Source organism: Lonchura striata, chromosome 4 (assembly GCF_050655825.1).
Source record: "Lonchura striata isolate lonStrDom1 chromosome 4, ASM5065582v1, whole genome shotgun sequence".
In the NCBI taxonomy this organism is placed as follows: Eukaryota; Metazoa; Chordata; class Aves; order Passeriformes; family Estrildidae; genus Lonchura; species Lonchura striata.
The window spans coordinates 9,420,001-9,440,763 of record NC_140706.1 but is presented as its reverse complement, the minus strand read 5'-3'; the positions used below and the strand labels follow the sequence as shown (position 1 = coordinate 9,440,763).

The 20,763-nt window shown below is 37.1% G+C and overlaps 1 protein-coding gene across 20 annotated transcripts in view; it reads right to left on the bottom strand.

Moving 5' to 3' along the window:
- Positions 1-130: 130 nt before the first annotated feature.
- ADD1 (adducin 1) overlaps positions 131-20,763 on the bottom strand; it is a 62,337-nt gene continuing 41,704 nt past the window's right edge. For 5 of the 20 annotated variants that reach the window (XM_085577611.1, XM_085577609.1, XM_085577610.1 and 2 more), the window contains 5 exons: positions 17,584-17,685; positions 15,657-15,746; positions 8,822-8,978; positions 6,780-6,875; positions 131-2,585 (listed from right to left, as the gene is read on the bottom strand). In XM_085577611.1, the coding sequence (XP_085433737.1) occupies positions 2,233-2,585; positions 6,780-6,875; positions 8,822-8,978; positions 15,657-15,746; positions 17,584-17,685 (798 nt within the window). In that variant the 3' untranslated portion in view covers positions 131-2,232. Of the gene's footprint in view, positions 2,586-6,035; positions 6,071-6,779; positions 6,876-7,637; positions 8,013-8,821; positions 8,979-14,731; positions 14,825-15,543; positions 15,562-15,656; positions 15,747-17,583; positions 17,686-20,744 lie in introns of those variants that run through there. The other 15 variants (XM_085577606.1, XM_077782726.2, XM_085577605.1 and 12 more) reach the window with 11 other exon arrangements.

The following is a 20,763-nucleotide window of genomic DNA, read 5'->3' as shown; positions in this document are numbered from 1 at the left end:
CCCTGCAATAGCCAGTTTGAGTATTTTCTGAGAAGGAAAGCTATCATTAATCATCACCCTAATCATTAGAAGACAACTAAGCAAATGAGGCTACAGAACAAAAGTGTACAAATTTTGAAAGCAGAACATTATTTTTCAAGAGTTTTATTTTTGAGTAGAACTTAATGATGCAATAAAGAAAGAAAAATACAGGACTTTATTCTGCCCCAAAGTGTGTAACCATACCATACATAACTACATTTCATATTTTAATACAAAGAACTAAAAGAACAAACTACAAAATTAGAAATTAAAAGTCATTGCATATGTGGTCAAGATAAATGGAGGGACTTCAGTAAAGAACTGAAACATACAGCAATTAGTCATTTAGTCACGACCCTGCAATAAAACACAATTTAGCAAAATAAGTGTTGTTTGCTTCCTAGTGTACAAGGACATACAATGTTAGAGCAGAAGCTGAAAGCCATTCTTGCCATGCAGTCCTGCCTGAGTGCTGCTGTCCAGGGGCTCTGGCCCAGTGCCCGCCTGCTCTGTCCCACACCGGCCCCGTCACCTTTCCCACGGTCCCAGTGGCCACCTCGAGCCCTCTGTTCTCACTTGAACACTGACAGCTCAATTCCACAATTCCACTTCCAGCTGTTCCCCTTCACCACTCAAAACCAGCATCAGCACCTGCCAGCCCGACACAGGCCTCGCTCTGCCGCCCAGAGCTGCCTCCAGCCACCCCCACCCACCCAGCGCTCTGCACTTTCTGCTGCATGAGTGTAAGGCATTAGTTCTCTGCTGTTTTACCAATTGCAACATTTAATATTGTCCTAAAAGGTTACATCCATGTTCTGTTGTGTTACAGACACTGTGAGTCAGTGTGTTGCCCTCACCCCCACGGGGTGTTGGGGTTTGCTGCTGCTAAACCCAAAATGCAAATTCTAGAAACCAGAACTGGTCACTGCCCCGCCGGCCGGGGCCGGGGAACAGCACCCGCTTTCCAGAGAATTCCGCAAGCTTGACCTGCCTGATCTGAAACTACTTTTACAATTAGTGACAGACACAAGCATGGCAATAACTGTGAAATAGTGAACTCAGTGGTGAGTGTGATTTGCCATGCTGCACATTAAACAAACATTTATAGCAAACAGTGAAAATACACCTTTAAGGTTATATGGGATTTCTGTACTTAACCGCTGGCAACAACAACAAAAAGATTTCAAGAGATGCCAGCTTCTGCAAGTGAAAATATAATTACTATAAAACAAGGTGAAATATTCAGTGTAATGCATTTACATTTTTGTCAGTAAGAAGGAACAAACACAAAAGGCTGCACATGGGGTTCATGCACAGCAAGGTTGTGCAAAAAGGGGATTTTTAAGAGGATGATAAAACTGTGCTAAGGCCCAAAACACATCTGCCCATGCTCCATACCACCAGCTTTTACTTCAATTACTTTTTAACCTTTTCTAACAGCCAAATCACCACATGACTCAGTGAGGCAAGAGCAAAGACAGATTTTAACTGTAATTCACTAAAAAAAAAAAAAGGAGCCAAGATTGGGCTCTTGGAACACACAACATGAGTGGAACACACCATGAACATTTCAGTCCTAGACATCAAAGACTGATTTCACCAGCCAGTTATAAAAAAAAAGTGAAAAACACCTTCATTTTGTAACAACAGCAAGAAGGGAGAAAGAGAGAAAGCAATGGAGAGCCTCAAAGCTTGGCCAAACCACAACCTGTACTCACAAGCTTGCATAAGTTTACATGTCAGTTCAAGAATTCACCCCCCCTTGAGAGCACCACTGCAAAAGCATCCTCTCTAAAAGTCAAAATTTAAGAAATTTACTTGTGACTTGGAACAGAATATTGGAAAGAACACTTATTGTGGTAAGCAATGGGTGGTTTATTTTTAATTGTGAATTTTTTTATATTCTTTTGCAAAGCAGTGCAGGCTTTAAATTAAAAATAGCGAATCAATGCCTTCCACATGGAAGTCATTTACATCTGATTACAAATTAGGGATCAGATCTGTGGCAGCTGCTGAACACACAGGATTAGCACCTTTTTGGACATGAGTTTCTGGTTATAACCCTAAACAATCAAGCCATAACTTGAGGGGCTGGTTGGATTAATTGTGGCATTCATTTACATAGTAAGACAAAACACTCAGTACAATCTGGTACATTCTAGTGGTTAATGGAGTTTAAAATATGACAGTGTTTCTGCAGTGGGTTGGCCTTTAGGAGTCACTCTTCTTTTTGCTCTTCTTCAGGAAGGAAGGAGTGCGGAACTTCTTTTTCTTTTTTGATGGGGACTTCCCTGGAGATTCATCGCTACCTGCATCAGCTGCTGTCCCCTCCTCAGCTGTTGGTGTTGCTGGCTCTTCAGTGGGTTGGGACTGGGGTTCTTTATTTTCCACTGCAGGTGGTTCCGTTTGGCTTTTGGGCACATCGTGATCACATCTCCCTTCCTCCTTTCCTAAGGGAGGGAAGCTGAGTGCTTCCGAAGGCTCATCGGGGGTGAGATCTGGGAGGGTTTGCTTGAAGGTTGCAGCATCACTGTCATCTCTGTAGGTCTGGTCCTGCCGTGTCTCTGGTGGACGGACAGACAGTGACAGTCAGTTTACAAAAGCGTCCCTGGAGCATGGCAAGCGAGGCAAGTGGATGGTGAGCGCGCTCTACAAAAAACTAATATATTTACTTAGCATGAAAGCCTTTGTAATAGGGCTGTTCTCCAGCTTTGGGCACAGAAGAAATAAGATATTCCAAAGTTCTGTTTGGGTTTTTAAGCTTCTTCACACAGAACAGATCAAGCTGAATTGCATCAGCAAGAAAGTAACTGTTCAGACCTCGCTCCTGTTTTACTCATGATATTTGCAGGCAACACAATATTTTAGTGCAATAAAGCAGGAATTAAACCTACAGTTTTCACTGGAATTGAATCTAGTGATTTGCAATTCCACACTTTTATTCTTATTCCTTTTGGAGAGATAAAATTAATTGCTGATTTGCAGTGATCCCATACATGCAAATTCATTAATTTCTAAATTGTTGGTTTGCCAATTTATAATCCCAATGTAGAGATTTTCATAGTATTCTTCCATGAGATCTAACAAAAATTGCTTCAAAATATAATTTCCTATCACAAAGGCTTCATTTTTTTTTTGCAAGATATGAGTACATATTATGGATTCCTATCAGTAAAATCCATGTAGTTTATTGAATTAAATGAGCTCAGCAGGTTATGCAATACAGCTTGTTTTGTTTATTGTATGTGATGTCAACAGCCAAACTCACCCTGTAAAAGGGAACATCAAGAGTCCAGTGGTAGCTGTATGTCCAAAGGGGAACTGAACCACTCCTCCCTCGCCTGCAGCACTGTCCCCACTCACCGCTGTGCTTTAGGATGCTGTGTTTAAGGCCCCTCTGTGCACGGGCTCAGCCAGCAGCGCTCTGTGGGGCTCCCTGCAATGCTGTCCGTGCACCGCAGCCGAGCTGTCCCGTCGGCTGTGCCACATCCATCCCCACTGATCTTACGTAAGGAGGGATTTAGAGCAAAATCCAGGCCACGCTCATTGTGAGGCACAAATGAAAGGCAACTATTTTTTCCTCCTTTCAAGATCTTGTTTGTTTTAATTTGAAAAGACTGAAGGCTTTCACAAGAATTTACAGAAAATACTGTTATACTTTCACATTTTTCCTATAAAAATGACATTGTTCTTTTTACTTCTGCCAGATGGGACTAATAATTCTCTGATATATTTTAGAGGGTTCTGTTCTAAGAATACCTACTAGGAAACAAACATGTTTTGCCTAGAGCACCATGAAGTTCTAATAGGTTAAATAAACACCACACATGCTAGTATCCAGTGCAAAACACTCAGAATGCACAAGTTAGCAGTTTAAAAGTTATAATGCAGGCAGGATTTAAATCAGAGCAAAAAAGGGAAAGCAGTTATGTACAGTACAAGTTGCCTTCTTAGGCTGTAGTTTAGCCTGTCTATGTATGGCAGACACACATTAATAAGAAACACCAGTTACAGTTCTTCACTACCACTACCCTGTTTTTGGAGTTGACTTTTCAGGAATTAACCAAAAACATTGCTGAGCTCTTCCCCCTGGGATCCAGTGGCAGGATGTGTGGGAATGGCTCAAAGCTGCACCAGAGTAGGTTCAGACTGGACTTTGGGAAGCATTTCTTCTCTGAGAGGGTGGTCAGACATTGAAATAGGCTTCCTACTTAGTGAGAGCTGGTCAAGGCCCCAGGCCTGTCAGTGTTCAAGAGACATTAGGACAATTAGCTTTAACTTTTGGTCAACCCTGAACTGGGTCTGGCAGTTGGACTAGATGTAGGTCCCTTCCAAGTAAAAAATATTATATTTTATTCATTAGTTGGCCCAATTTGTAGAACAGGCACCATACTGGACTGTCAGGTTTATTTTTTTAAATTAAGTTTTAAAATAGTTTTGAAGTCTTAAAAAAGGGACTAGAGATTCTTCAAATTAAAGAATAGGAAGCTACAGGCATTCAAACAGAATTTGCCAGCTGGCCTGAGCACTGAATAAATATAAATGGGTTTGCAACTCATTAACCCAGGATTGCCATCCTTCCCGGTTTGTCAAGTTCCCATCATCCTTAATAAACAGATTAATGATGCTGGAATCAAGCAAACATCTGTTTATCTGGTTTGCTAAGGGCACTATTTTACCAGAATTCAGAAGATTTACAAATTCCACATGCAATTAAGCCAGCACACAACATGTAAGTGCCCTGCTACTCTACTGGATGGATTTCATTAACATAACTAGAAAGCTTTAAAAATCTATGTCTTACTGCAAAACCTATTTACAGTTTAAGAATTCAGCAGCACTTCAACAATTTAAAAGTTTTTTTTTAAATAATAATGTTTACATCCATACTTTCCCTTTATTTTATATATATATATATATATGTGTGTACACACACTGTGGCTTAAGAGTTTAAAGCATAACATCAATACTGGTGTGTGTTTACAATTCACATTATTTAAGAAAAGAAATGTTTATGAAGTTCTGGTTTCATTTTTTTTTTTCAACACAACAGTGTGGACAAACATACAAACTAGACTATAACTGAGTTAAAAAACACTTGACTGATTTCAGCTACACTTGAATAGAAAGAATATGCTGAATCAAAGTTGAGAAGAGGTTGTATACTGACAACATTGTCATTCAATGGAACCTCCCCCAACCAAAGTCATCCTAGTATGAACTTCCAGTTATTCTCTAAAATAAGCTTTGTATGTTTGTCCTGGAAAACTTATACTAGAAGAGTTTGTCAAACACAATTCCCTGTTTTAAAGAACTTTCAGGTTTTAGAACTTTATCAGTAACATCACAGGTGTCTACAATATAGTTTGCCTTTCACACCTATGACAAATACACTTTTGGATATAACAGGACATACAAACATCCTTATTCCTTTAAAGTATAATCCAAAGGAGCCCTGCAGAGCTAGCCAAAACAGCTGTAGAAGTTGCTGCCACCAAGTACTTGCTGTTATTCATTGGTTGGAATTTGAATGCCCTACAGTTAACACAAAACATAGGAGTAGTCCCATATCCATTTCCGTGCAGAAGTCTGCTGGGTAAATTTAAATCCATGTCAGTGGATTTTGCTTTGGAATAGATTAGGAACTCTTCCCGTTTTTTACCAGGCCCAAGCTGTGTGGGCAGCAGCAAACTGTTGGGGCAGAAACTCCCAGGGATGTTTCAGCTATATCTGCCAGGCAACTTCAGATTATTCCTTTTTAAACTGAGGAATCGGACACACAGATATGGAAACACGGAAGGTGACTTTCACAGTCTCTCTCAAAGGGGGAGTGTGCTTTAACATGAGAACTGCAACTGCCTGGAATTACATGGAATTGAGAAGTAAAGAAATCAACATCTCAACTGAAAAAGCCTGCTTTTTTAAAAAAAGCACAACAAAAAAAAACTTTAGTAAACAAAGATGCAAGAGTGAAGCAAAGCACAAAAGCAGGTCAGAGTATGGAATGATACTTACTATGGTAACAGGTATTCTTTAGCATATCCATCTCCTGTTTGTAACGCAGCCACAAGAAGAAAAAAGCACAAGTAGAGAATCTATGCATTCATCACAGCCATTGTGTTACGTTAGAAGAATGGTTGCAACCATTCTTGTAGAAAAACAGAATGAGATGAAGTAGTGAATGGCAGACTAACAGACAAATGATATATCCAATGTACAAGGTAAAGGAAACAAGACAATAATTGGATTACACCTGATCAAGATGGTAATTTTATCCTTTTTTTAGGGAATTATCAACTTTAGCAGCCCTGCTCTCATTTTAGTTAAAATTATGACATAAGGTGAGCAAATAAGCAAATTTAGGCTCAAATTGAATAGGAAAACTAATGAGGTGTAATCCAAGTACAATAATGTTTAAGAAATGTGCAATCAGTGAAGATTTACCAAAGCATCTAGATATGTGTCTGGTTCACCATCAGACACTATTTCATTTAGAAAGAGCAATTACCTCACAGAAAATGTACAAAAAGGTAAATCAGTTGAGAAACACCAAGAGATGACAAGGCAATTCTGAAGAGATGGAAATTTGTCTTTATATTAATGCACACTTCTTTATTATTGTAAACGAAACTGTCAGACTCGCAGTTCAGTGGTAGTACAACAATGAAACACACGAGGTCATTTACTGTTATTAGCTCTAGTTCAGTCGCTAAGGATGCAGTTACTGGTTCCCCTGGCCCCCAGGGAGCAGAACGTACCTTCCTCTATTTTAATCGGCGTGCTGGGAGGAGTGCGAGCTGAACTGGGGTCAGGGGGGCTCTTCTCTTTCTGTGGCCTGCCATCTTCTGAAGGCTCTGCAGGTGTAGACAAAGGGAAATTAAAAAGGCAAATAAAAGTTCTCTGCATGTAAGAAAGTAAGTGTCCTTTTGCTCCATGCAAGAAAGATACTGACACATTTTTCTGAATCAAAATTCTGCCAGGATATTAAATAATACCAAAACAAGCAAAAGAAAAGTAAGTGATAGTTTGATACTAACAAAACTGTTCAAGTCGTTGTTGTGCTCAGTACCTCTCTTTGGAGGTTTTTTTTTCCTTTAAGCACGCATGAATAATAAAATAATTTATTAATTAGTTTATGCTGCTATTATAAAGAAAACTTGTGAGGAAAAACCACAAGGAAGATATAAACGAATAGGGAGGAGGGGATATGCTACCAGGTCTACACAAGATAACACACTTTTGCTTGCTTTGTTTTGCTGAAATTTGGAGTAAACAGAATTGCATCCCAAAAGAAAAGAAGACTGCACAAATAATCAGAAAAACATGCAGTAATTATATGATTCCAAACAGATTTCGCAGTGGTTTGAGTATTTGTTATTAGTAAGGAGGGTCCCCTTTGCTTCCAGCTTTAAATAGCCCTAGATCCAAAGGAAAACATTAACAGAATGCACCATATATTGGGAACAACACTGAAGTGTTGTTCCATCCAGTTCACCTAACACAATTAAAGTAAAATCAGTCCCACAGATGAGAGTCAACTGACAGAATCTCCACATGGTGCAGATAAAGAGGTGGTTCCTTGGATTGCAAGCGCAGCTGTACCGTGTTAGTAATACCTGAGGCCTCAGCCAAAAGGTCAGGATCAGACCTTAATGCTTTGATCACTGCAGTATGAAATTCCTTATGGGAAGACTTCTGCCCATCTGGCTCTTCTCCATTTAGATGTGGGATGATTTGCTGCATGGTCTGACAAGAAACCCATGCAGCAGCAAACTGAATGTTATCTAAAGACTTAGACAGTGATGATACATCATGATCCTGTAAAGTCTTCGTATCTTTTCCTTGAAAGGTGTTTGATCTCCCTTTCAAATCCAGAGATTTTTTATCTGACGTGTTTTGCTCACTGATGGTCTGATTTCTAAGTACTGCACTCTGTTCCCCAGCTGATGTCTGTCTCAGTAACACAGTCTCTCCATATTTTGATACCTTATTGAAGGATGTGGCATTGTTACTGACAGAATAAAGGTATGCAGTTAAACAGGCATGACAGCACAGCATCCCACCCCACCCCACCCCACTCAAACCAAACACAATGGTTCCTACATTGTGGTTCCAAAAAGCAACTGCTGGGAACTCACACTGTGAAAAAAACAGCACTTTGGATTCTTGCATCACTCAAATTCAAAACCTCACAACAGATGAGCATTCCAAGTATCATGCCTTAAAATTATTCAAAAGTAAAGCAGGAGAACCACTTCAGATGCAGCAACAGTCTCTTTGTATAGCACAAATCTGTAATAGTTCTAGGATAATTGAAAAAGTCCATTCTGGTAGAAGTTCCCACAACATGTCACATTTTCCAAGCAATAATCAATTCTCCACTCAATGGACTTTTCAAATCCACAAATTTCAATGACTTCAAAATCTGCAGCGTTGCTGCTATGAAGTACTACCATTCCCTCACCGAATCTCTAGGGCAAAGGAAAACAAAGCAGAATGAAACCAGTACCAAAACACCTTTTTGATGGAAGCTTTCAACTTCCTACCAGCAGGAGTAAATGGCCCTACTGCCCAGTTTGTCTATAAGGACAGTTTTAGAGTTTAGCATTTTAAAGAACACAGTTAAAACATTTAGATCTCTAATATACTTTTCAAATTTCTAATTCACACTGATAAAACTGAAACATACAAAAGCTGGGTAATTTATCCATGGCCTTTGCAGGTAACCCTCTTTCCAATTACTAAGAAACTTGCTGGTACTGCAGTCTATTGCAGAAAAAACACACTCAGAGAAACCAACCTTCTGGTCCCTTCTGCTTTCTTTCTACTTCTTTGCGATATTCTTCCAGTTCTCGATCAGTAAGTTTATTGAAGGGATTTGGTCCTGTTGTGCTCACTATGACTTTTGGTTGATATTCTTTCTCAATTATTGCCTTTGATGCAGTCACCAGTTCTCCCTGGCAAAAGAAAATCAAGATACATCTGCAATCAAGCAGTAACTTGCAGAACCTTTAGATGTATTGAGGCTACAAAGCAATCAAAAACAAACCAAAAACTTAACCTAGAAAATGCTACTTTTTCCTCTTTTAAGTAAAAAAAAAAAAAAATCTATTGCAGATTTTTTTTTTTAATCTGATTAACAGGAGGTTAATATAAAGGACAAAACAGGTCTCTACCAGGGAATATCCACCATTAAGCAGTAAATCAAACAGCAGCCAAACAGTGTAGCTGAATAATATTTGAAGTCACAAAAGTTTATCAAGTTTAGTTTTCTCACCACAAAAGAAACATGATACCAGGCCCACCTGCATGGTAGTCTGGGCACAGAATACTCATAAAGGGTCAAGAACTCAGCTCATGGGTATTTTTGTTTCTGTTTTGTTTTGGGCTTTTATTATTATTATTATTTTGCTTTGGGTTTTTGTTTTGCTTTTTATTTTTTTGATAACAGAAAAGCTATTTCTTTCAGCTACTACATTACACCGAACAGATGTTATAGTAAAAAGCCACCTTGTATATGTTCTGTATACATCAGATTAACAGCTTATTATAAGCCATTTTAAAATAATTAGGTTTAACTGTAATCAGATACAAGTTAGCATATTTACATCTATAACATTTGTCATATAAGCCAGATAAAAAGTTATAAAAATAAAAATATAATGAGCAAGTCTAAGTACAGTAAATTCCAGTGGACAAAAGCAATTGCATCAGATTCTCTAATGTTAAAGCTTTTCATTTTTCTTCTCTATTCCTATGGTAATGGCTACAGCCCCTGGATTTTCATTGCCTCATGTACAGAAAATGCTTGCCTGGAGATAGTTGCTCTATCTCTCAAATTGTCTAAGCATTTGGCTTTTTCCATTGGATATACAGAACTCTGACACTAGTTTGTTAACAGCTGATGTGTGACCTGTGCCCCAAGTCATGGTGAGACCCAAACTCTTCATTATCAAAAAGAGATATCTGAACTCCATTAGCCAATAGGTATGGGCTACTGATTGACCCACGTCATCTCCATATTCAAACGTTGCCTGTACCAATATTTAGAAGAAAGCATAGTTCAAAAATATGCAGTGCCTAAAGAGAGACAAACATTCCATCCCATGTCCACACTTCATGGACAAGCACAGGATAGCCACTGTAAAACTGATGATGCAAATAGACAGAATGCTGTTTTGGATGGCAAGGGCTGCTTTGGACAAGTTGTCAGCACCAAAGAAGTGACAGGGATGTCTGGATGGAAGGAGGACGAGCAGTTCTGAAAGCCTGATGAGAGATCTCCAGAAATCCGGTCTACAGCAACCCAGGGAGGAAAGACGGTTGTTAGAATCTTTGCTGCTCTTTGGGAAGCAAACGCCAGAGAACAAACAGCCTAACAATAAATCTTCATTGCAAGAAAGGAAAAGTTCCTGAAAGGAACTGCAGGAGAGAAACATCTCTAAAACATTACAGATCACTTCCATTTCTTCATAAAATAAGAGAATTCATTCTATATGTAGAATGTCAGTAGAATGTCAAAAGCCTTTTCTCAACTATATCCATGAAGCATTGATTTGACAGCGACAGCTTTTCTCAGAAGATAATGTATAAAAGGGTCAGAGAAACATCAACTTTTTTACAAATCCTAATTGTTTTGTAGAAAATTCAAAACACCCCTAAAACTACAGGTCTCAGCTTTTAAAGATGGCAAAAAACTGATATTTCCCTTTCTGTTTTTGTCCACACTTCAAACTAAGTTCATAGTTTTAACTGAAACTGAGCATAAGCAGCAGGACCTTGTAAAGCATTGATCTCAGGCAGAGTTTCTATAGCTTTCTGGGAACAAGACACACTGTACCCATTAGTATCCCTGGAATTTCTAAGAATCTCTTTGAATGTTGCAAGTTAAATCCAGAATCATTGGGTAGAACAAGTTCTAATGAAACAGAATGCTACTGAAGGTCTGTTGATTTAATGGGAATAAACAGCAAGACAGGCAGTATGAAGATGCCTGGTGCACTGGGCATGATGTGCTGTCCTACTCAGGAGAGTACCTTTGTTAAATACTGGGAATGAAAGCAGCAAATTAAGCTTATCACATTCACTAGGCTGGGAAAAAAAAAAAAAACAAACAAAAAAAACCCCAAAAAACAAAACAAAACAAAAAAAAACCACCAAAACCAAAATGAAACCCTCACAAAAAACACCCACAATCTCTGCAAACAGTATTTGTACTTGCTGAATAGCTTTGACTCAAGAGAAGTAGCATTGAAAAGATCAGAGGAAGAATGTTGGATCATAAAAGCAGAAAAATTATACAAGATATAAGAAAGGAAAACTTCTGGTTTATTTTAACTTTTATTTTAAAAACTTTTTTTATCCAGTTTTATTCAGTGTCAATAATACAAAAGCTGTTCAAAGGCCACAAATGAAAATGATACTGGTAGAGGGTCTGAGTCTATGTGGGAAATAAATTATAGTAATATGTTAATAAGTTCTGCAATATGGTTACTCTATACTAGTATGATTAATCTAAACCATCATTACTTCTAAATCAAGAAGATATGTTTTACTCCACAGACTAGGCCACAGAACAGCCTTCCAAGAATTCAAATAAAACATACAACACAAAATGAAACATGGGACAGAAAGCAAACAAGTATAAAGGACTACAAAGACAGTACAGAACATATTTCCAATTGTTAAATGTGACACTAAAATAGACAAGATTTTGCAAAGCTATCAACCTGACCATACCATTCAGAGATTCCTAAGGATGTTGAGAAAAACTGAACAAGAAAATTGGTCTGGAGTTACTTCCAGTATTAAAGAACCTGTAGAGAAGGAATAAATTCCCATAGACTCACACTCTGTTTCAGCATAAGATGACATTAAAAAAATTAGTGTTCTAGTGATCCCTTTGGGATTAGGTTGATCCTAGTATTACTTTGATGATGATTCTGAAAGTATTTGGATGAAAATTTGAAATTTGATCACATGTGTATGCACTCAAATATCAACAGCATTTTCTCCACTGTAAGAAACACTGGATAGATATTTATGAAGAGAATGCATTTTTACTCTGTAAGGGCATACATACACAGACACAAAGGGAAAGTCATTTATAGCTAATGATATGCAATATATCTTCATATTAAACATGGACTTCATACTTCCTACATAAAAATTTAGATAATCAAGTAATTTTGTAACTTCTAGACCAAACCTGGCTTTTGAAAAATTCAAAACTGACCATTATTTAACAGGCAAGCACTTCACCTTGTTCTCAGGGATAAATATGACCAAAACTGGCACTTTATATATGCCAATTCTTCTTTCAATCAGACAGGAGGTTCATAATAAGGGTCTAAGTTAACAATTGCTCCTAACACAATCTAACATTAATGCAGCACCTTTATCCAAAACACCAAGATTCCTGAGGTACTGTTCATGTAGAAGTTACAACTCAAACTCAGTGTCACCTCTGGGGCAGCACTGAGAGAGTCTGGATTAAGAAAAAAGCCACAGAATTTCCATTCTAAAGGAAGAGACCCAAAATGGGTGAATCCCCTTCTATTTAAAATTACTGAAAATTCATGAGAATTTATTTTCTTATGAGACTGCAGAATGGTTGTTGGTAAGAATAACCAACATTCCCTGTCAATCAGCCAAGACTGCAGCAGAAGCTTGGTTAACCAAGTCTGACCAGGAATAAAATTACATGAGGCACAAGGAGGTTGTGTTGCAACATGGTCAGGACTTCTCAGAACATGGATAAAGCAAGCAACGAGGCAAGATGGAGTGAGTATTCACTGCTGCAGCCATAGGCACAGGAGCTCAAAGCAATACATGCATGCTGTGCACAAGGAGGCATTTCTTCATCCAAAATAGTGTGCATTAGTGTTTGATATAAATCTCAATGTTAATTGAAAATAGAATACATTGTGTTACTGCAATTATGTGAAACTTTTTACACAAACTGTCATTGAATGTTTAAGAATTTGTCAACTGAGAACTTCTAATTGTCTGGTACCTAAAAATCCTTAAGTCCTTCAGGTACAGAATTCCTCAGTTTCATTGAAATTTTCAGGTGAAGTTTGTGTGGGCATCGTAAGATTGCTTACACTTCCTTTGTTCCACAAAACACAACTGTTTTATGGCAGAATCTTTCAAGGAAATGTCTCTGGTGGTTGTGTTTTGTTGCTGTTATTTTTGGGTTCATTGGATTTTCTGGTTTGGGTGACATTTTTTTAGAAAGAGGTTGTTTGGTTTGTGGGTTTTTTGTTTGTTTGTTTTGGTTTTGTTTCTTGGGTTGCTATTTTTTTTCTCCAAACAGGAAGTTATTAAGCATTCAGGTCACAATCCATGTTAAAATAATGAAGATTATTAAATAGGCCACTTCTATTTCATAATTCCTCTTGTAATTTACATTGTGGTCTAATTTTACACACTATTTCAGGCAGAAAGCACTTTCATGACACCACAAAAAAAAAAGAAACAATTTGGACATCTAAACCCTAACAGGATACTACTAGACAAAAATCACAAAACCAACAGAACATTTGTTGGTTCTCTGCCATCTCTGAAAATGCATGTAAACTATCTGATTACTTTTACAGAAAAGCTATGTCATTGTTTGAACATAATACTTGAAATATATCACTATTAAAAAAAGACCTGTCATAAAAGTAATTTTTCACTTTGAAGGTATTATTATGTGGAAAATAAAAGCCATGCACTGCCTGAAAGAATTTGGCTTTATTTTACTTTTTGTCTTAAACCCAGAAATGGTGTTTTATTATTTTTCCTTTCTGAATATGGACAAAACAAACTGCAATGTGAAAAATATGACCATCATATTCATAAGATCTAAGTATCTATAACACAAACTGGCTCATTACCCTTTAGAAAGAGTTATAAAACCACAAGTTTTCCAACAATGGTGTAATTCAAAGTATTCTGTATTTTCTTTCATGCAAAAGCTATTCTGATAATGAGCTGTTTAGGCACAACCTAAAACCAAGATTTAACAATATTTTAGCTAAAAAAAACACTGGAGCAGAGGAGGCACTGATGCTTATTTACACACTGTGCTTCCACACTAGATGTGCTCTAAGAAATGTTATTTGCAGTGTGCAGCTGCTCCATTCAGCCAGCCCCAAGGACTGCCCACCACAACACGTCTACACCTCTTGAACTTATTCTGTATTTAATTGACATTATGCAAGCACAAACATGACTACAAGTGTGAAAACAAATCTATTTTGCACATGTAGGGCATTACTTAGCAACTCTTGCAGCTAATTGCAGGAAGTATGAAGGAAGCCAGCTGTCCAGAGCTCTGGGATCAAGAGTGGGCAGTGTCACATAACACACAGAGTATCCTCAGACTTACACTCATGTAATCAGGCTGAGATTAAACTAATTCTAAATTGATCTCAAATTAGAATAATTCAAGACTAATAGCATGCATAAAGAAATCCTCTATATGCAGGACCTGATCAGCACCTTAACATCAAAAGTGTTTCCTCACCAGCTTCTACAGACACTCTTAACAGAGTAAAGTAACTGTTTGCATCATTGCATACACATAATTTGAAGATCCATCTATTTTCATTTTTTAAAATTTTCTAGCCAAATCATTTCTTACAGAGGAAAAAGGTCAGGGTAAGGAGAGGTTAAATGAAGGGTGAACAACAGTATTTAGAGCAGTATGACAGGGCAGTACCTTTCTAACAGACAGAGATTTAGCAGGACTAAAGGCCTGCTCTGTGAGATCGAGCCCTTCAATAGATTCCGTACAGTCTGAGAGGGGAGCATCCTGCAACAGTAAATTGAGTAAACAGAGCAAACCGAGCCCGGGCTTTACAACATCAACCGAAAGCATTGTGATGCTTGCTAAAAACATGCAAAGAAACAGAAACTGGTATATGAAATTGCATATGACAGTGAATTGACATGCACACAATATAACACCCAACATAAATAATGCTGCGGTCATGATAAGACTTGCCAATCTTTAAAAAGTATTATCAGAAAATACTTATCTGGGGCAGTTGAAAGCACTTGGATATAGAAAGCTTTATTTGGCTATACAGTATAACTGTACAGCTCTAATTCTTACTTGACTTGAAGCTATGATTTATAGTCTTTTGTATATCCAGATACACTGCTTTTAAGTTTCATTGAGGTAATAGCATTTTTTCCCAAACTGCTCTTCAAATAAAGTATTATGAATCATGAAATCCCATATTTAACATGAAACACTACTGCCCCACAGTGAGCCTGGTGTGCCCAGTATTAATCCTTCAAGATACATAAACTCAGAAATCAAAGAAACAAAAAGCTGTCACAAAGCTCAACTAGTTTTGAACAAGAATCTAACCCATATAAATAAGGCTTCTGAATTTCATGCATTACATTCAGCAAAAAAACCAAGAAGCATCCTCCACAGACATGCTTGGGGTATATGGCTGAAGCCTCTAAATTTCTGATCCTGAGCACTCTTGCAAAGACAATGGTATTACCTCTAAGACTTACCTTATAAACAGTTACTCTCTGCCAATTAAAGAATAATTTCATAGTGATATATTAGGTGAAAGCAGAAGATTGTAAAGATTAAACTAATAGTTTCAGGAATTGAATACTCTCACCTGTACAAGGCTCCTGTCCACAACTACCCCAGAAAGAACCTGTGACTGAGGGCCTGCTGTTTTAATATCCTGCAAATTTTGCTCTCGGATCTGTAAAGGAAAGCAGCAGAATGAACAACTATCACATGAACAATGGAGAAAAGTTGATCATATTTTTGTGTTTGAAAAGGGGGAGTGAACCTTCCAACAGGCAGCAACCAGTGCTAATTGCTGCGGCCACAGGGCTGTCAAATGAAGCTGAGCTTATAAACACCACTTGAACATAAATGTTCAGGTTCCTGGCTGTTTCCTGACATTACTCAGAATTTAGTCTTTAAGTACCACAGAAGGTATTGTCTTTTGCTTTTCAGTACTAAAGCATGGTAAAACACGTAACAGGTAACTCCAGTTTGTGAAAAGTGAATAGAAAAAGAAGTATTACCTCTCTGCTTTTCTGTCTATTCTACCAGACCAGTCAGCTGCAGGTTTCTGTCATTAGTTACTGATCTAGCACCACAATATCATCCTCATACAGAACTTACTGTAAAACATTGCACAACTTTCCATTTTTGCACATAATCAGGATAATATCCTCAAAAGGACAGATAAATAACTTCTCTGTGGATAAAGTGACACTCTGGAATTCTCTAGAACACCCCTTTTGCTGCATCCTAAATACCTCCCAGTTATTCCAATAGAGAAGATGGGGACAGAAATCAGATTTCTAAACCTAGTTATTATCTATTAAAATTATATATCCTTCAGTGGTAAAGAATTCATAACAACTGACTCAATATTTATTTCTAAAATATTCTAGTTCTTGTTCCAAGATAAATGAAGAAAAGCACACATCTTAAAAGATCTGTACTTTACAACTAAAAAGGGCATTGACTTTATGAAAAATATATACATACAAATACACAAACAAGAAGTATTATTAATACTTGGTATCTCAGAAAGCACAAGGTTCCCCCATCTTTTTCACTTGTTTCTAATTTACCACCCTTCTCATCCTTGAGAAAGTGTAAAATTTGAAGACTTAATCTCTTAGTCACTTCTTTCAAGTTTTTAATAAAGCAAGGTTTGTGTTTGAAACACAAAAACTGCTTGGAAATTTCATGGTAATTCTCATTTCAAGTGGTTATTATTTTACAGTGCCAAGCATAAGTTCTGTCAGCTATATACAAATTATTTTAGACTCCTGCTAGTATCCCTGCACACAGCCTTTCTTTGACAGAATGCTAATTCCAATGCACCATGTGGCTATCAATTAGAGGTATCAAAACAATCCAGAACAAGTTTAATATTAACAAGATACCAGAGCATATTTTATAATGTAAAAGAAATAAAGTGGAAAAAACCCCAATCCATTCAGTGCTTTTCTGTTGGTAGACTGGACAAGAAGATCTGAAATTCAAAACCAGGAAAATTAACTGCAAGCTCATTTCAAAAATATTAACTTGCAGTTCCAAAGACAAAAGAAAGAAAGTCTGCAATAATCAGTGCATTAATACAGTACTATGTAATACAGTACATTGAAATACAGAGAGAGATCTATAGACTACTTTGTCTAGGCCACAAAATTCCAACGGGTATTACCAGAACAGGAAAACATGTCACTAATGTAAAACTATGATCTCAGGGTACAGAATTACTACCATAAACTCAGGACTGGCTGTTTCACAGGTATACAGCAACTGGTCTAAGAAAAATTAGTCTTTGAAAAACATCTCCATATAGTGAACAGAAATACCAACTTTTTCCAAGAGGAGTTCAGGACACTTAGGAATTGTTTCATTATTTAGTTATAAAGGGAAAGGATAACACCAGAACTGTGTTACTGAGCCCTCAAAATGTCATTATAGCGAAGTAAATTAGTTCATTACAAATACACAACTTAATTGTGGTGATGACTAAAAAAGAAGTTATTTTAACTGCTATTACAAACCTTGTTCCTCATTTCTTGGACCTCCTTTGGATTGGTGTTCAATGGAACAAACAGATTAGGGACAGCAGAGGTGGCAGTTCTATGTCCATCCTCTTTAGTCCACTGTAACATCAAGAACAGTTGCAGAGTCAGAACTGCTGTAATGGCCACAGACACTCAGAGCAGCAAAGTCACATCACAGTTGATCATGCATCATACAGAGCAGAGAACTGAACCAATGATTGCATTCTTCTATTCATTCCTAGGACTAAGTTGCTTTCTTCTTCAGTAATATAAACTATACCTTCAGATACATTTCTAGAGATCAGAACCATTCTATCAAGTCTGGTTAGTAACAATAACAACTAGAGAGCCAGTTAACTTGCAAATAACTTTCACCCAAAACAATGTCATTCCTATGTATAGTTCAGAGATTATTAGGACTGAGGGGTTTTTAAGCTGGTTTTCTGTGCACTTGACCACACTGACAGCTGCAGTGATTTGTGTTTCTAAAAACCACCTACTTCTCACTTTATGAATAGATATATCAAGACAGGAGCAGGAGAATGCCAATATAATTACTTATTTTTAAGGCCATTTTTAATAAGAAATTTCTCAATGAGTTCATACTTGTTTAAAAAGGACACTCTTCCTTACCCAAACAGAAGTACAGCAAGATCTAAGGCAAGAGCTTTAAGACTGTTACTGCCATTTTCATTTTCTGCACTGGGTGTTTTTACAAAATAACATGAGAGAGACAGAGAGATCATTGATTCAATCCTCTGGTAACAAACATCAAAGCAAACTTAAAGCATAAGATGACAGAAGTATGAAAAGCAATGTGATGTCAATATCCAGGTTTAGTGAATGATTCTGTACTGTGAAGCAGGAGTGGGCATCACCAAAGTTTTGCATTAAAATAAGCTACTTCAGCAAAATGATGTTACCAGAATTAGTTTCTGCACAAACAAAGAGCTGTACCAGCACAGCAACCTAAAGGAACAGTTTGGTGATGTCAAATATTTTATAACTCATAGCTCAGGTTACAAAAATATCCCAAACACAAGCTTTAAGCGCTTCATGGGTTCTTCATAGATGGTTGCTTTATTTGATCTGTGCATTTAGTATGGAGTCCTGTTTAATTTGAGGCACAACTAACTCTTTATCTTGATATATTTACTTTATACAATGTCCTAATTTCCAATCACTATTGCATAGAAAATGCACCGAACAGTAAAGCAAACCTGTTTATAGAGCAAATGCTATGCATTTTTCCTCAGTAACTTCAAGAAACAATAAGATAGCCAGAAACTGTCAGACTTCAGAAAGCAACAGAATTTTAAAATGTTTTGCAACTGTAAAGTAAAAAAATGGAATGAACATGGAGCTGCGAAATACTCACTGATGATTATCTTCTCAGATAAAAACTACTCCAGCTTTTTATTAAAGATAGTTTTTAGTCAAAACATATATATATATATATAAAAACAACCTCAATATAACAAGCCACTTTTTCTTTAGGTTAATAGCAAGCATTAAAAAATTTAAACACACGAACCTTTTATACTGTATGAAATTATCTATTGCTTCAATATATCATTAAACCAATTTAATTTGTGACGAAGAATTTTGCTTTAGTCTTTCATTGATAATTTCAAATATTAAATACTACCTCCTTTGTGAGCTGTGGGTGAAAAGCACAAACTGGCCCAAACATATACATAGCTTGAAGCTATGGGTAAACTATTTGATCAAGGTAAATCTGTATCACTGTAGATCAATAAAACAAAACCATACTTCATCAAGGTAAATCTATATTCAGTTAAATGATAATTTTGCTTAGTTGCTAGTACAAACAACAAATGTATTTATTAATTTCTTAAACCAAAAATAACACCACAAAAATACCACAGAGAGAGTGCCTCCGTTTTTTCAGGACTTTCTACATGTTAACACTATGCATTTTAGCAACCTTATTGCCTGAGGAATCATTTCATAAAAGTATTCAAAATATAGAGGACCCTGAGTGTATTCAGAGGTGTAGCATAGTTTTGTAGGGATAAATAAAAATTAAGGTGTTCTGGAAAAAAAATAATATGGTGGATTTATCTCACGACTACTAGTTTTATATTTTTAAGACTCACCTGTAACCATACTACTACTATACACAGTACCACTACCAAAGTTCTACTGAACTCCTGTGGCTGAGCTTGAGGTCAAACATTACAAAAGGCTGTAGCCGTGCAAATCCCTGCCTTCAGCTCAGTCACTCTGTGTATGCCCAAGAAAGTATCAAACCCACAGTTACACACCAACAGCTAACGATGTCCATTTGAAAGCAGTTGATACTTTGCTTTTCAATTAACATATCTTTCAGTGCAAAATTTAACTGTAAGCAGCATTGATAAACAAAAGAAAAGCACCAGTTGCAGAATCTATCGATTAGTGCCTGCTGATGGCCTGAGCTGCACTTTAGTCATGCCGCACCCAGCTGATACTTTAGGAAAGACTTTCCATATATGGCCATCTACTTACATGCAACACTACATGCAGAAGGCAGCTGGTTGTGAACACACTCAGAGGCTTTGGGATAGACAAAAGTGTAGAAAACAGGACAGGAAAAGGAGCTGAGAAACTAGACAATAAAAAACTGCTTAAGGGGGGAAAAAGATTTAAATACTTTGAAATCAATTCTACCTTCTCATAGAGAAGATTGCAAATACCTTGCAGATTAAGTTGGTATATGTTACAGAAGGTAGAAATTTGATTTTTTTATGTACTTGTACAAAAGTACATTGAATTGTTAGTTTGATTTTGAACTGAAAAGCTTTCATGCAGAGAGAATTAGTAGCTCCCTTACATAGCTGTCCTTAATAGAAACACTGAAATGCAGAACCTATTTAGTCAAAACTATAATTCAATCTGTTTCAATAGCTTGGAAAGACAGAAAAAAACTAAAAGGTCCAAAGTCTTAAGCAGTTTTAAGCATTAATAAGCAAGATCATTTTTACAGGTCACAGCTAATCAAATTAAGTGGTTAGTAAAACACATTTATTTTTTTTTAATATAAGAAAGAAGAAAATAATTAGGAGAGTTATCTTTTTCTTCCCAAAGCCTCTAAGTGCCAGCCACCCCAAGTTGCTCTACATCATCTAACTATGAACAGTAAGGTAGGCACAGACCAAGCAGTTGGTAATACAG